Source organism: Chamaea fasciata, unplaced genomic scaffold (assembly GCF_029207755.1).
Source record: "Chamaea fasciata isolate MVZ Bird 193981 ecotype frontalis unplaced genomic scaffold, bChaFas1.0.hap1 SCAF_23, whole genome shotgun sequence".
In the NCBI taxonomy this organism is placed as follows: Eukaryota; Metazoa; Chordata; class Aves; order Passeriformes; family Sylviidae; genus Chamaea; species Chamaea fasciata.
Window position 1 is genome coordinate 7,611,437 of NW_027094108.1, and position 16,202 is coordinate 7,627,638.

A 16,202-nucleotide genomic window follows, 5' to 3' on the forward strand; every position below is an offset into this window, starting at 1 on the left:
ATGACTCACCCTGCTCTGGGTATACAACCAGATTTTAATTGCCTGGGCTGGGATCAAGGAGGCGAGAGGGAGGGGGAGGGGGGGGCAGGAACGGTGGGACCCGGCTGGAGCTGTCCTGCCCTGTGGGTCCCAAACCTGTTCCCCTTGCCCAGGACAGAGCCTTGGTCATGCCATGAGCACCTGAGCAAGGGAAGGGAGGGAAAAAGGTTGCTGCTACTCTGCGGATTTGTTTTTTTCCCTTCAGCTGAGAGGGTGCCAAGAACTGCAAGCCTGAACACTTTCAGGCAAAGAAATGCTGATCTTGGTCACTTCAGGCTTTTTTCTATTTATTGAAGCAGCTCTTTGGCCTGCAGGGCACACACTGGGCATGGCTGTTGTAGGTAATCGCTCTTGTAGTGTCTTTAAGGGCTCTCCAGAATGTTCTTTCTGTGCCCAGGGCTCCTCTCCTCACTGCTGTTTTGTTCCTGGCTCCAGGAGATGCTCAGCCCTGCACAACCTACATTTTCAGGCTGGGTTTGTTTTGTTGAACATCCAGAGCGGCCACATGGCCCTGCAGGCTCAGCCTGGGAGCACTGGAAGGATTACAGCCATGACCGAGCTCCAAATCCCTGGTAACCCAAATCCTTGTGCCCTGGGGCACTGTGCCAGCAGGCACGGTCCCCCAACGTTCCCCACCCCATGGAGGTGATAATTTCAGCCCCTTCCAGCATTCCCTACCCACGGAGATGATTGTTCCAGCCCCTTCCAGCATCTCCCACTCCGTGGAGGTGGTTATTACACACCTGGTGAAGTGGAGAGACAACCAGCATCTCCTACATGAGTATTGGGAGGTCTCCTAGCCCTTCCCCAGGCCTGTGCTGTGCACCCCGAGCAGCCTTATCCCACCCCCTGGAATGGAACATGGCTGAACCTGTGGTTTTCCCTTCCCCAGCAGCAGCAATCCCTGCTAATTGCTCAGGCCCCAGCTTGACGAAGCGTTTACAAAGCGCACTTGACTCCAGCCCAACTCGGCGAGGCAATTAAACACCCTCATAAATCCTCCTGAAGTAAATGAGCCTTAATCGGAGCTCAGGGCTCAGCCCGGCACAGGCCGAGATTCCCTTCTCCCCTTTCCCAGACATGAGGGATCATGAAATCCGGCAGCTGCACTGTGCTTCCCACACTCCCCATGGCCTCTGGAGCCTTTCAGTGTCTGGCCCTGCTCTGGTGTCCCTGTCCCTCCCCAGCAGGGTCACCTCTGTCCTGAGGGGTCTCGCTGTTCCCAGGGGCAGGAGCCAGCTGGGAATGGGCCTTGGGGTTGCCACCTCCACCCAAGTTTGGTGGCAGATCCAAGGGAGATGTCAGCTCTCTGGTAGGAGGAAACTACATCTCCTTTAGGTTAGAATCCCCAATTTGGAGTCTTTTCGTTCTTTCCCTCAAAGCCTGCTTAGAGCCCCTCATGCCTCCTGTGGTCTCTCCTGTATGGAAGTTCTTCCAATGGAACTTTTACCTGTGGAAGCGGAACAAAGAGCTCTGAGAAGCTCTGGGATGAGCTTTAAACCAGGCTGGTTTTCCAAACCAGGTTGGGATACTCTGGAAATTGGTCTGGATATGGAGGGGCTCTGCAGGGAGCTGCAATGCCTTGTCAAGCCCAACCAGCTCCCCTGGAGCAAGTGTCTACCATCCCAGCCCTTCCCTCTGTCCCCCTCCTATCCCTCCATGGGATCTCCCTCACCAAACTGGCAAGCAAAACCATGAAACCAGTAAGAAACACACCTGAGCTTGTCTTGGCTCCTGGACAACCACCACGAAGCTGTGAGAAGGCTGTTTGCTTATTCCCAACCTGGCCAATAAATGATTTATTCAGTGTATTTGTGGTGCTTTTGTTTCTCACCTTGGTGCTGTTACCCTCTGAAAAGCTACAGAGGTGGACAAGCACATGAAGACTAACTCAGACCAAAATGTTTATTTTCCAAACAGTTCGGGACAGCCAGGGATGCAGCTGGAAAGAGGCGGCAGCAGCAGAAAGGACGAAGGGCTTGTGACGCTTATCCAGGAACCTGGAGAAGAGAGGACCTGGCCAAACACCTGTGTCTGGCAGAGCCAGTTTTTATGTGGTGTGGGAAAACTGGGCATTAATTAACTCCAGCAGGTGACCGATGGTTTCTAGAGAGTCTTGCTGGGACAGCTGCTTGGCCAGGTCAAAGGCTTTCATCCCCACCTCCTGAGCCTGAAATGGGACAGAAGAAACACCCAGGAATTGTCAGGAATCTGGCTTTTCTCATGGGGTAGTTAAATACTTGCTGAGGCTCAGTGCAGGAGTAGGTTGGAGCAGATCCAGGTTCCTTTTTCGAGGTGACCTGTACAAGCTGCTTTACCTGAGAGCCTAAAGCTGCCAGCAGATCCCATATTTAGGATCCAGTGGTGCAGACATGAGATTACTGACCCCAGCCCCCTGTGCTGGACATCACCTCCGGTCTAACACACCTCCTCTGAACAATCCCAAAGCTCTGTCAGGGAAAATACCAGCTGTGCTGACTCTGAATTAAATCCTGCATTTACCTTAATAAGAAACTAAATGATTTCCCTTGGCAGCTCTTCCAGGGATTAGACACTCACAATTATAAAGCTTTGTCCTTTTCCTTTTTCAAACAACTTCAAATTTGCTTTTGTCTCCCAAACACTCCCAAGCTGTGGCTTTCTATAATACGATGAAGAGACCATTAATATTTCACAGAGTTATTTTTCACCATCTGTATTTTCACTCCTCAAAACTCAGGCTGAAGAAACTCAGGGTTTTGAGCTCTGATCCTGAACAGAGGGGCCTGGTTTCCAGATGGTTTCTACTCAGCACTTCCTCAAAATCAATTCTTGGTAAAGCACAGAAATTACCAATCACCTGTGAGTTTTTAAGCCATAAAGATACATGAATGCAGATTCCAAATTGGAATTACAGACTCCAGTAGACTGAACCTTGAATTCAGGGGAGTCTGGCTCAGGGATAGGTCTGTGAGCCCCAGGTCTTGTTCTGTGTAACCCCCGAGCTCAGGTCTAGAGGCAGCTACACTGCCAAGATAGCCCAGATAAAGGACGAACCCAGAAAATGTGGATAACTGCAGGATCCACTGGCTTGGCAGAGACAAAAACACATCTGTGGGTGACATCCACCAGGACTGTTACCCACAGAATCATGGAATAGTTTGGCTTGCAATAGACTTTAAAGCTGATGTCATGTCCCACGGCAGGGACATCTACAAGACCAGGTTGATTCAAGTCCCGTCCAACTTGGATGGGATGGGGCAGCCACAGCCTCTCTTGGCAACCTGTGCCACGGTCCCACCACTCTCACAGGGAAGGATTTCCCCTCAGTATCCCACCTAAGCCCTTGGTTTGAGAGCTATGAGGCACTTTGTCCTTGGTCACCTGTGGCCTCAAGAGAGGTGCTGGGGAATGAGAGGACCAGGAGATAGGATGATCCCCAGAGCAGTTGGTCAATTCTCCTGAACGCTTTTGGACACAACCTACCTTGGCTAAATCCAGGCCCAGGTAGTGGATCATGGCCAGGGCATGCAGGACTCGGGCTGTTTCCTCAGGATGCTGCAGTGGTCCCTGTTCTCGGACCTTCAGCACTGCCCACAGCACCCGTGTTCCTTCCTCCTGCTGGACTTTGGCTGCAGAGAGAAAGAAATGATCCTGATGGATTGATTTGTGCAAGAGAATAGATTCAAAACTGCCCAACTGGCTCTTCTAGACAGAAAAGCATTTCTACTACAAACATCAACATGGTCTGAGGGTGGGGTGGCCCTGGCACAGGCTGCTCAGAGAAGCTGTGGCTGCCCCTTCCCTGGAAGTGTCCAAGGCCAGGCTGGATGGGGCTTGGAGCAACCTGGGATAGTGGAAGGTGTCCCTGCCTTGGTGGCAGGGAGGAAAATTAGATGAAAGTCAAGATCCTTCCCACTCAAGCCAGTCTGGGTGTCTGTGATCCCAGCTTCATGCAAATTTCATGCCCATGAACAGGACTCATTTCATCCAGTCAGTGTTTGTGTTGATCAGCCTTCAGAGAGGATGTGGAGTCACAACAGCTGTAGAAAAACAACTATTTTCCTACTCCTGTCACACCAAAGATGGTCTCCTGTAGCCCTGCCTTAGTGTTCTTCCTACTCTGGGAACTCCTGATGGAGGTAGTGCCAGGAAATGGGATTTACAGAAATGTTTCTCTTATAATCACAGAATCCCAGACTGCATTGGGTTGGAAGGGATCTTAAAAACCATCTCATTCCAACCCCTGGTCACGGGCAGGGACACCTTCCACTAGACCAGGTTGCTCTAAGCCCTGTCCAATGTTCCAACCTGACCTTGAACATTCAAGGGAGAGAAATTTTTACTCTTTCCTGACAACGTCCTTATTAGCACAGATGGTAGAAAGGAGTCAAGAACCAGAGTCTGGTCTGGCTTCAGGGGAGCCTGAGGTAGTAACGGGCACACTTACGCTTTCTGCATCTTTATGTGCCAATGAGAGAGTTCACAGCCTTTCTCTCAAGAGTACTCTCCTGATTAATACATCCAGCTATCTGTACAGGCTATTTCATCATGTCCTGCTCCTCCAGGAGGAAGCTGTAACTTCGCCTAAGTGAGCTGAAATGTTACATCCATTATTAAAGGGAGACAAAGGAGCTGCAGAGAAATGAGAATGTTCAATTATCGAATTGTACCAGGGGAGGTTTACTTGGAATATTAGGAAGAAATTTTTTCATGGAAAGGCATGTAAAGCACTGGAACAGGCTGCCTAGGGAGATGGTGGAGTCACCATGCTTGGAAGTGTTCAGAAAACGTGTGGATGCGGCATTTGGGATGTGGGATAGTGGTGGACAGGACAGTGCTGGAGGAATAGTTGGACTTGATGATTTTAAAGGTCCTTTCTAACTTGAATGATTCCATGAGTCCATGAATCAAATCTTGCTTTCATCCAGTCAGTGCCAAGGGAGCTGTGAAACGGAGAATGCAAACAGCAAGGGCAAAGCTGTCTTTCCTCGGAACACCCTCATTTCTGAAGCGGCCTGTGGCCATCTGCCAAGCACTGAGATCAAGACCATTGGCACTGCCATTAAATTCAGCCTCTGGAAATATCATGCCAACCCCAACGCTGCCAACATAATCTGTATGGTGTAGGGACTCTTTAACCCCACACTGCCCAAAGGTTTTGGAGCAATAGCAGCTCTTACTCATCCTGTCTGCGATGCCTTCCTCATCATCGGAGAATGGTGATGCTTCTGCCTGGGCCTGGAGCACTCGCTGGTGCCCATGAAGGGAGCTCAGCAGCCAGTCATGCCAGAGGCTGCTCACCTGGCAGGAAGCACAGGAATTATTTCACTCTTGTGAATCCCTGGTATTCAGTTGTTCTCCAAACAATGTCCCTGCACGGCCCGTCCCCTCCACACGCCTGCGGGTCACTGAGCTGGGCTGGATGTTCCCAGAGGGATCGCACCACTCCTCTCCCACACAGTCCCTCACTTCTCCAGCTCACTTCTCCAGCTGATTAAGGATTTTCACCTAACTTGAACAAATCTAACCAAAATATTCACCAAAATCTAGTTCAGTTGAAGTTTGGGACAGGAATGGTGGTGGATTTTGCAGCTCCCAGCACCTTATTTCCACAAAATTGATTTAAACAAATAAAAGGGTTTTTTTTGTTGTTGTTTTTTTTTTTTTTTAATTAAATCAATCAGGCAATTATTACTTTCCTTGCTTGATCAATCCATTCTGAAAATCTTTTATCAGTGTGGCTTTTCACTGATTCCCAGTGTAAATTTTAGGTGGCTTGTTTGTATCCCACTCTGGATTTAGGAACTCCTCAGAGACCCTATGTACTGGTGGGCCTCTAACCCCTGGTACAGGAAATTTGGTAGCAAAGCTGGTTTTTAAGAAGGTTTGGCTGCCCAAACTGAAGACAGTTTATTAAAAATTTTGAATTGATTACAGGATTAATATCTCATGGTTTAAACTCAGAGAATTATTTATGTACGAAAAGGGTTTCTGCGATTGATCCTAAAAGGCAACGCTGACACTTGATATGGTCATCATCCCATTGAAAGGAAATGGGAAAAACTTTGGAAAGAGCAACAAAAAAAGCTGAGAAAAACTCAGAGGGTGATTTTTGGTTCTACCAACCTCAGTATAGAGTGAGTTTGCTGCATCCATTTTATTCTGGTGGAAGAAGATGTTGGCCATGTTTAAGTATCCTCCAGAGACCTCAACAGAATTCAGCCCAAACTCAGCAGTAGCCAGGTAAACCTGAAATCAATATTAAACAAAAAATAAACCCCAGAAGGTTCATATTCATGTCAAACCTGGGAAGTTTTTCATTGTGGATTAATTGCAGATGCTGGGGTTTTTTTATGTGTAAATCATGCCTGGTAGTGATTGGAAAATATGGTACTTAAAAGCTGTTTTTTGGGGGTTATGATGTACTAATGAACTAAAAACTCTGTTTGGGGATTATCCGTAGGAATGAGGCACTAACAAGCTGTATTTTGGGGTTTATCCGTAGGATCCATAAGAATATACCTAGTTCACAGGGTTTATCCATAGGAACGTACTAAAAAAGCTGTATTTTGGGGTTGACCCATGGGAATGCAACACCCTAAATCCCCCCTGGCTGGGGCAGAAGCACCTGCTTGTTCATTCTCTAAAGTCCAGGGTAGGTTTCCCACCTCTCCCCCTCTCCCTGTGCCAGCCATCCACTCCACCTCTCCCAGAGCCCATCCTGCTGCTTTCCCAGCCCCCAGACAAGCCTGTTGTTCCTCCAGAGCCCTGGAGGAGCAGTGGGAAGGCAGCGGACCATTCCAGCTATTCTGAGCTGGCGTGTGACTCCCAGAAGATCCCAGACATGCAGCCAAGGTCCAGGCAGGTCCCGAACTTGCTAAGAGTTAAAAACTCCTTACCTGGTGCCCTTTCAGGCACCCCATTTAGGGAATGTTATTAAAAAAAAAAAAAAAGGGATTTTGGGAATCTCCAAAGCCTTTGTGGGATTATCAAATGCCCAAAGGGCTTCTAGACTAAGCAGAGACAGGATTGTGTGTTATAATAGAAAGGGTCTAACTCTTCTCCCTTTCTGTAATCATTTACACCCACACAAAGATACTATCAAATTCCACAGAAGTGGGTATACATCACTCAGCACTGGATAAATTTAGTCTACATGGGACAGAAATAGGATGTGGAGAAGTTCATCTGGCTTTGGAGGATCAAATGACAGGCAAAACATCCTCAGGAACAGAGCTGGCAATGACCACTTTCAATGTAAAAAACTGTTTACACGGCTAAAAGGGTGGAATTGGAGAACACGTCATTGAATTAAATACTGAAATAGGGAAATAAGGCATTAATTAAATAATGGGTGACAGAGCTCAGAAGGTATTTAGGGAAATAACAGCTAGAATGTAAATTATCTGTGGAATAAAAGGCAACTCCATCAGTTTGGCGTAGGAATGTCTGGGCATCTCAGCATTGTAATGAAGCCGATGGAGAAATTTATAGGGGGAAGCCATAAGGAATGTGAGGAACATATGAGGAGTGGCTGAGGGAGGCTCAGCCTCAACAAAAGGAGTCTCAAGAGGGGACCCTCTGGCTCTCCACCACTCCCTGACTGGAGGATGCAGCCAGGGGGGTCAGGCTCTGCTCCCAGGAAACAAGGGACAGGACAAGAGGAAAACAAGTTGTGCCAGGGGAGGTTCAAGGTAGGATATTGAGAAAAATTTGTCACGGGAAGGATGTTCAAGTGTTGGACCAGGCTGTGCAGGGCAGTGGTGGAATCACCATCACTGGAGGTGTTCAAAAAATGCGTGGATGTGGCACTCGGAGACATGGGTTGGGGTGGACTGGGCGTGCTGGGGGAATGGTTGGACATGATGATCATGGAGGGTTTTTCCAACAGTAGCGATTCCATGATTCTTTGTCACTTCACGGGAATAGGGATAACTGGCAAAACACATCTTTAGCTCACACATGGATCTACAAGTGTCTCAGATCTATTCATTTTGGGTGTTTGTGATGTGAACCCTCCCAGGATCCCAAATCTTCCTGTTGGCCTTTCCATATTGATCTGGGAGGAGAGAAGGAATTAAAATGGAAGTGTTCCCTGTTCCTGTATTCCAAGGGACTTACATCATTGGCCAGGTGATACAAAGCCTGGTCCAGGTTTCCTTCAGCAATAGAGAAAAGCCCCAGCCCACGGTGTAACTTAGACTGAAGAGCAGCACTGCAGTCTGGGGTTTGAAGAACGATCCACTGGGCTTGGGAGAGATACTTGGCTGCCTGTCGGAGATGCCCAGTACCTGGAATGACATGTAGGGATAATCAGGGAAATAAGGAGGATAAGGAGCATTTTTTAATCTGGAAAGTCAGAGAATACTGCTGGCTCTCCCTTTGGGGTAGCTTGATATGGAGATGCAGTTTGGAGATTCCCCACTTCTTTCCCAAGTGCTTCTGAGTTGCCCAGGTGTCTAAATAGTCTCATTTACAGATAGGTGAATGTGTAGAGAGCTCCAAAAGGAGCCGGAAGCCACAGAATTCCAGACTGTGGAACAGGAAGGGACCTTCAAGCTCATCCTGTTCCACCCCCTGCTATGGGCAGGGACACCTCCCTTTATCCAAGGTTGCTCTAAGCCCAGTCCAACCTGGCCTTGGACACTGCCAGGGATCCAGGGGCAGCCACAGCTTCTCTGAGCAACCTGTGCCAGGGCCTCATCACCCCCACAGCCAGGAATTCCTTCCCAATATTGCATCTGACCCTGCCCTCTGGCAGTGGGAAGCCATTTCCCCTTGTCCCATGTCGCTCTCCAGTCCTCTTGGAGTCCCTTCAGGCACTGAAAGGGGCTCTGAGGTCTCCCTGCAGCCTTCTCTTCTCTGGGTGAAGCCCGCCCCCAGCTCTCCCAGCCTGGCTCCATGGCAGAGGGTACACTGCACACAATCTCTCTGGAACACGTGGCCTAAACAGGTTCACTCCAGGCAGGCACTGATGACTCTCACCTTATCACGCTGGAATTAGTCACAGCATTTTTTTCCCCTGCTCTCACCACACCATTTACGACAACCCCTGAGCCAGCTCTGTTGTGCCAGCAGAGCATTGTGTGTGCTCCTGCAATAGCAGTGATTTACAGGGATCTCTCTTGCAGGGAGAGCAGCTCCCAAGCCCTCATTTGCCGTGTTTTCCAAAGCACACAATGAGAAAAAGCTCTGCTCAGCCAGGGCAAGATTTGTGAATGAACTGGGGAGCTCTTTAGGTGCAATGGCCTCCAAAATGTTTGCTGGTTCCCTGAGATAAGAGCACAGTCAACCACCCTCTGGAATTTAATGGTTTGGAGAGTCATCCAAGGCCACCAAGGTGAAGAATAGACTTTCATACAGCTTCTCCTGTGGGAATTGGTGGAGAAGGAGAAAACATTTAATTTGATTTCATTGATCTCCTGAGTGCTGAGAGATCCTTTTCCCCAGAGCCACAGAAAAGGGGTGTGAGGGGGGTGTGTGCGTGGGACGGCTCAAATCTCTGCAATACCCTTGAGGCAGAGCAGGGCCCAGAGCTGCTCCTTTTCAGATAAATGGCAAAAGGAAACCGGAAACCTGACCCGGGAGGCCTTGCCCGTGCCAGCATTCCCATGTTGACAATGCTCACCTGTGGAGGCCTCAGCCAGGAGCAGATAAAACGGCACAAGCTGCACGGAGCCAGAGCCAAACACTTGGGAGCTGAAGCGCAGCGCCTGCAGTGCTGCAGGAATTGCTTCCAGGGGCTTCCCTGCACACACAAATCCTTGGACTGTGCTCAACGCCAAAGCAATGAGGGATTCCTGCAGGGAAACAGGGCAGGGGCAGAGTGAGAAAAGACAGAGAGAAAGGAAATCAGAGAAGCCCACAATGGTTTGGGTTGGAGGAAACTTAAAGCCCATCTCATCACATCCCCTGCCATGGGACACCTTTCACTAGACCAGGTGGTTACAGATGCACAGGCTTTTTTTTTAAATCAGGTTTTCAAATCATAAAGCAGCAATTGTAATGTAGTTTGTGGCTGTAATTAATAGACCGACATTAAAGATGTCATATTTGAGTGTATTAGAGTCTGGCTCCATTCCTGCTTTGAGCAGGAACAGCTTTGGACATCCTTGTAGGTCATGTGGTATCTTCGCAGATGAAGAATCCTTTACGCCTCCTGACAAGGTCTCATAAGGCTGCAGCAATAAAAGCTGGGAAGCACAGAAAATGATCATCACAAGACCAGAAAGGAGATTAGAGCCAGGGGCTCCGGCATGACTCAGAGCCAGCCAAGCCCCATGGTGCCAGCACGGCACGGTTCCAACTGCTGGAGACATGGCCAGAGAGTGAGGAGAGAGCTCCTCACAGAGAACTGCAGCTTCATCCCACCCTCTCCTGGCTGGTCCTGGACTGGGATCTTATGTGCAGAGTCTGAAAACTGGTCAAAATCAGAATGTGTTACACTCAGCAAATCCATTCCCAGCCAGGGCTGGTGGGGCAGAGGCTTCTGCAGTGTTTGACTTTGTCAGAATCTGGAACTTATCCTGTACTTATCCATGCATAGTCACTCCCTGCCTTTTGCTGTTCCTACCAGTCCACACCATTTGGCCTCTCCACCATTAGCAGCAGCTGATGTAATCCCCAGTTCCACAAACAGATCTCTATCCCAATGCCTGCTCCCTGCTAGGAGCTGTTCATACTGTGCCCTTACAGGGATGCTAAGGAAAAAACACCAGGATTCTTGTAGAATGACAGAATCCCAGAAAGGTTTGGGTTGAGAGGGGCCTTAAAGCTTATCTTTTCCACTCCCTGTCATGGGAAAGGACACGTTCCACTAGACCAGGTTGCTCAGAGACCCAGCCAGCCAGCCAGCTACTAACACTTCTCCATCATCTTTTCCTAGCAGTGGTGCAGCAAGAAAGCTGCCTGGGAAGCAGTGGTGGTGCTGGAGAGTGCAGCAGTGCTACCCTGGTTTTCTCAGTGGGACACTGAAAAAGCACCACTTCACCCCTTTATCATCCTCTGCCACCACCTGGGGCTGAGCTGGGCAGAGACAGCAATCTCAGAGCTAATGGAGGCTAGGCTTTGGCATTTTGCTGAGCTTGAACTGCTTGGAGTGAGGCCGAGCTGTGCCATGGATGAAGGAGCAACTCCAGGACAGAGAGCTCCAGGACAGCCTGTGAGTGTTTCCTGGAGATCCTGGCTGTGGTAAAGAGACACCTTTCTGGATAAATGAGATTGCCAAAGAACACAGCCCAGAGGAACAGCCCTTGCTCCAGAGAGAAGAGCCAGGAGCGAGAAAACACAGCGCTCCTTCCTGAGCTACCAGAATATGGAGAGGGGAAAGGCAGGTTTTCCAGAGAAGCTGCGGCATCCCTGGAAGTGTCCAAGGCCAGGCTGGATGGGGCTTGAAGCAGCCTGGGCTAGTGGAAGGTGTCCCTGCCCTTGGCAAGGGTGGAATGAGATGGACTTTAAGGTCTCTTCCACCCCAAACCAGTCTGGGATTCTGTGAAACACAAGCTGTGTCCGGGGAGCAGGTGGTGCCCAGGAGAAAACCAGCACATGCTTGGGGCAGCAGCAGGAAAAGCTGGTATTTCTCAGGCTGCTTCTTCTGTTTGTGCCAGTCTGGTGCAACCAGTACAGGCCCTGGTGCGTGGGCATTGCCCAGTTTGGCATCTGGGATATGCTGGAGATCGGGATCATTCTTTTTTTACTCCTTGTCAATGGTATCATCGCTGCTTCCCATGGCCTGAAACACCTGCAGTGAGAACAAAGCTGGGGGTTGGACTCTGGCATAGCTTCCAGGAGGAGAAGGAAGGGCAGGAGGCAAGAGGAGCCCTGGAGCAGTGAATATTTCCAACCACAGTTCCAAGCCTTGGAGGATGGTTCCGTTTGGCCCTGAGGAGCGCTGGGGGAATGGTTCCCTTTGGCCCTGCCCTGGTTTCCCTCCCACCCCTGGCCCTGTCACTTTGGGTTCTTTCCAGGTGTGTTGCAATTTGAGGTTTCTCTGAAGATGCCCCCACGCAGTTTTTGGGGCTTGAGAGGGCTGAGGACCCCAGCTCTGCTTCAGGTGGGAGCAGGGGGTTGGGAACACAGGGCACAGTGCCACATTCATTATTCACTTGCAGGCACAATCGATGGTGTGTCTGAAGAAATGAGGTTTTCAGGAAGAGGGAAAGCTCAAGTGAGATGGAGCTGAACCTGCAGCCAGAGCAGTGCTGGGGTTGGCTGCGCTGGATCTTTTCCCATGCCCAGGAGCTATGGGGAGATGACATCATGCAGGCAGGTGAGGATCTTCTCCAAACAGAAACTTGGAGCTCTGTCAGTTTGAAGGTGCTGTCTGCAGGCAGCCCACTGGCTATGTTGACAAAAGCAGATTTCTATCAATAAAGCTTTGGAGCACAGACAAGGAATGAAACTCAGGAAACCTCCTGGCTCCCCACTCCCTGCTCCTTGAGCCACAGGGCATCTGGACGTGCGCAGGTTTCCCTGTGTCCTGACTGGGGCTGGAGCTCAGTGTTTTCTAAACAAACACAGGGCAGGAGTGGGTGAAGTTCAGCAAAAATGTTCAAAAAGCAGTAAACCCAAGGCAGGCTTTGGGCAGAAGGTTTTTTCTCTGGTTACCATGAGACTGCAGAGTTTTTCCCTCAACTCCAAAGGCCTTTTTTGCATAGAATCCCAGACTGGCTTGAGTTGAAGGAACCCTAAGGCTCATCTCATTCCACCCCCTGCCATGGGCAGGGGCACCTTCCATTATCCAAGGTTGCTCCAAGCCCTGTCCAATCTGGCCTTGGACACTTCCAGGGATCCAGGGGCAGCTACGGCTTCTCTGGGCAACCTGTACCAGGACCTCACCACCCTCACAGAGAAGAACTTTTTAAGCATTTTTTTTTGATCTGGAATAGGAATGTGATGCAGCCAGTGAGACAAGGCACTAAATAATCTCCCCCTCTCCCAACACCTCTAAGCCAGCCCAGGCCCAACCTGGCTGCTCCAAATCCTGCTGGACACAAAGGAACTTTCCTTCTTGCTGGGAAAGCCAGCAAGTAACTGAGGGATTTCCACTGCCTCCCTACTTTCTTTGGAGAGAAGGAAAGCAAAGTATCCCAGCACAGGCCGTTCTCAAAATCTATTTTATTTAAATAGGCTGGAGACAAAGATCAAAGAGCAAATGATGTTAAGGGTTGTTAAGGAGCTTATAAAAGTCTCCACTTTAAAAAAACCCCAGTCTCCTCTACCTGCCTTGCCCATGGAGCCATTCCCAGCCCAGGCTCCAGCTCCAGGCTGCTGTTTACTAAGCCAGTGTGAACCCAAATCAAGAGTGACGTTCTCTCCACCTTCTTCTCCACTTTCTCCCAGCCCCATCTTCCTGCTGTCTTTTCCTTCACCTAATTAAACCAGCAGATTAACTTCCAGCTAATGAAGGAGCACTTCCGTCAGCTGGCAGCCACGTGGCCTGTTGGAATGTATGGGGATAATTTTAGTTGCAATAAAGTCAGTGATGTAATCAGTGTCAACATCAGTGTTCAATAGCAGGGGAGTTTCTTGGAACAGCTTCAAGCACTTCTGGGTGTGAAATCCTGCCACACCCCCATGACACCCATTTTAACCTTCCTTGCAGGTTTTATAAAGGACAACTTAAGCAGAACCTGGAACTAAGGAAGTTTTACATTTTCCCTTTGGGACACACTGGCCTGACACACCTTGTGTGGACTTTGCTCAACAGTCTCACCTGGGATTTTCAGCCAGACAGGAGTTTCCAAACCAGCCTGTGATGTCATTGCCCAATTCCTGTAAAACCAAAAGGAATCCGCTGTCCAAAGCCTGTCACAAGCTCTCACCAAGCAGGACTTTTGCCTTTGGACTTCATCTTTCTGGAAGCTCACAAGAAAGGTGACAGCAATGAGCTGGTCCCCAAAGCCCCACAGTTGGGCCAGAAACACCTTAAAAATAATAATTTGTGTAAATTTCAGAAGTTTAGGGATGTTCTCCTCAGTGGCACCATTGGATTGTTTCAAGCCCACTGTGTGCTGCCCCATTATTCTGTGTCTGGGAGTTATAATAGAGAGAAAAATTATTTCCATAGGAAGGATTTTCAGGAGCAGATGCACCTGGGTGAGTTATTTTAGCAACAGTGTAGAACAGCAGCTCCTGCCACTCCATAAACAGAAAAAAAAGGAGTTGCAAACCATTGGGGCTGGAAATGAGCTGCACATCTGCACATACCTGAGGCCTGATGGAGATGTTGGCCAGGAAAACAAAGGGATGGGACTTGAATTTTTTGCCCCTTTCCTCTGGGAGAGGGGACACCCTCCCATCAAATGGCCTGGGAGAAGCAAATCTCAGCTGGATCTCTGACTAACCAGGGCGATAGACCAACCCCTGGCAAGGTGGGAAATCCAGGATTGCTGCTGCCTGAGGAAGTTCAGGACACCAAGGAAAAGGCTGAAGGCTCAGGAATGACAAAGAGGATGCTCCCACTCCCCTTATTTTTGAGGTTTTGTTTAAAAAAACCAACCCCAAACCTCTCCAACCATGTCCCAAATCAACCAAGGAAGTGCCATCCTCTTCCTTGGGAGCACCCAGAGGGAGGAATTCTAAAGAGGTGGATCCTGTGAAGGCAAAAGCCCTGCTTGGTTTTAGGCAAGAAATTCCTTTCAATTTTAAAGGAACCGGGCAGTGACAGCCCAGGCTGCTTTGGAGACTCCTGTGTGGTTGAAAATTCCAGGTGAGCCTAGTCTGCCCCTGGTGTGTCCCACCGTGTACAGGCAGGGTAGGGAGAGGAGCTGGAATTCCTTCCCTGGAAGAACTTTGAAGTTGTGCCTGTTCCTCCTGCACCTACCTGCCTCCTCAGCAGCTGCTCCTTGCCATGTTTTCTGTCTTCTTCAGAATGGAAACAGGGCTGGGGCCCAAGGACTGGGATGAGCAGGTGGCAGATATGGCTGTGGATGCTGATCCAGTCGGTTCTCTGGTGGGAGACATCACTGGCAAAAGGAGAGGAGGATACTGGTATTTGCTGGGATATTATGTAAGGGAAGATTATTCCCTGCTGTCTTTCAGGACTTTCTCCATAACAATTACCCAGAGGCCCTGGGCTGCCTACAGGGTGTCCAATATATGATATTTCCAAAAGTTTCCATTTCACAGCACTGTCCTGCCACATCCCCACAGCACTCTGTGTTAAAATCCTTATTTAAATCACTCCCTGAACTCCTGATACAGCTAAGTTTGAACAAATCCCTGGATTCCAACACTGGAAAAACAAAAACCACAAACCAACCCACCCCAGGTCATCGTGGGAACAGGGAATGTTCTGGAATTCAGTGACTGCTCTGAGGGCGTGCGAGGGGTGTTTGTCTGACACTCCAGATCTCCCTCTTTCTGCTCCCTGCCTGATTCAGGGGCTGCTGGAAGGCAGCAGGAACATTCCAGGTGAGTGTGCCTGCTCCAGTTCCTGCTGTCCTGCTGGCTGAGCTCCAGCCTGGGCCCTCTCCAGGCTCCCAGGCTCCATCCTGGGTCTGGTCCCTGCCTCCTGAGCGCGTTCCTGCCTGCTGAGCTTTGTCCCAGATCTCATCCCTGTGTCCTGGGCTTTGTGAGACTTGTCCCTGTGTACCGAGCCTCATCCCAGGGATAATGCTTGCCTCTTGCCTGTGTGCCAGACCACACCTGAGGCTTTGTCCCTGTCTCTCTGTCCTTGTTCTGGGCCTGTTCCTGCCTCCTACTTTTCATCCTGGGCTTTCTCCAGGTGTCCTAAGCCTCACCCTGTGGCTGGTTCCTTCTTCCTACGCCTCACCCTGGGCCTTCTTCCCATACCCTGTGCCTCATCCTAGGCCTCCTGTCCTGAGCCTTTTTGTGGGACAAGCCCTGCCTCTCGCCCTGTCCCAAGTCTGCCTCCTCATTCCTGGGCCTCATCCTGAATACCAAGCCTTATCCGAAGCTTTGTGCCCGTGCCTCGAGCCTCACCCTGGAGCTAATCCCTGCCTCCTGCCCTGTCCCTGTGCTCCAGGCCTCATCCTGCCCCCTGGGCCTCATTCCGGAGTCTCTCACCAGTAGTAGGTGAGGCGGCAGTCGGGGCAGCGCAGCGGGGCCGTTCGGGCCCCGCACAGCTCGCAATGCGGGGGCCCCGCCATGGCCGACCCTGAACCTCTGACGCGTCCCTGGTTGCCGGGGTGACACTTCCGGTGAGGCGAGATTCGTCA

General features: G+C 50.0%; 1 protein-coding gene across 1 annotated transcript; it reads right to left on the reverse strand.

The window, feature by feature from the left end:
* Positions 1 to 1,830: 1,830 nt before the first annotated feature.
* ZMYND12 (zinc finger MYND-type containing 12) lies at positions 1,831 to 16,156 on the reverse strand. Its single transcript, XM_066202917.1, has 8 exons — positions 16,051 to 16,156; positions 14,846 to 14,987; positions 9,650 to 9,821; positions 8,143 to 8,312; positions 6,148 to 6,270; positions 5,202 to 5,322; positions 3,505 to 3,650; positions 1,831 to 2,209 (listed from the first exon to the last, which is right to left on the reverse strand). Exons 1-8 carry the CDS (start codon positions 16,131 to 16,133, stop codon positions 2,090 to 2,092), a joined length of 1,077 nt encoding a protein of 358 aa, XP_066059014.1. The 5' UTR covers positions 16,134 to 16,156; the 3' UTR covers positions 1,831 to 2,089.
* Positions 16,157 to 16,202: the final 46 nt, after the last annotated feature.

What these genes read in the sequence shown, in the direction of transcription:
- ZMYND12 (XM_066202917.1), bottom strand. Translation starts at nt 16,133, where the DNA reads ATGGCGGGGCCCCCGCATTGCGAGCTGTGCGGGGCCCGAACGGCCCCG. An exon ending in TGCCGCCTCACCTACTACTG is followed by an intron (nt 14,988 to 16,050) that starts GTGAGAGACTCC and finishes TCCTTTTGCCAG; the next exon opens with TGATGTCTCCCACCAGAGAA. An exon ending in CCTGGCTGAGGCCTCCACAG is followed by an intron (nt 8,313 to 9,649) that starts GTGAGCATTGTC and finishes ATGTCATTCCAG; the next exon opens with GTACTGGGCATCTCCGACAG.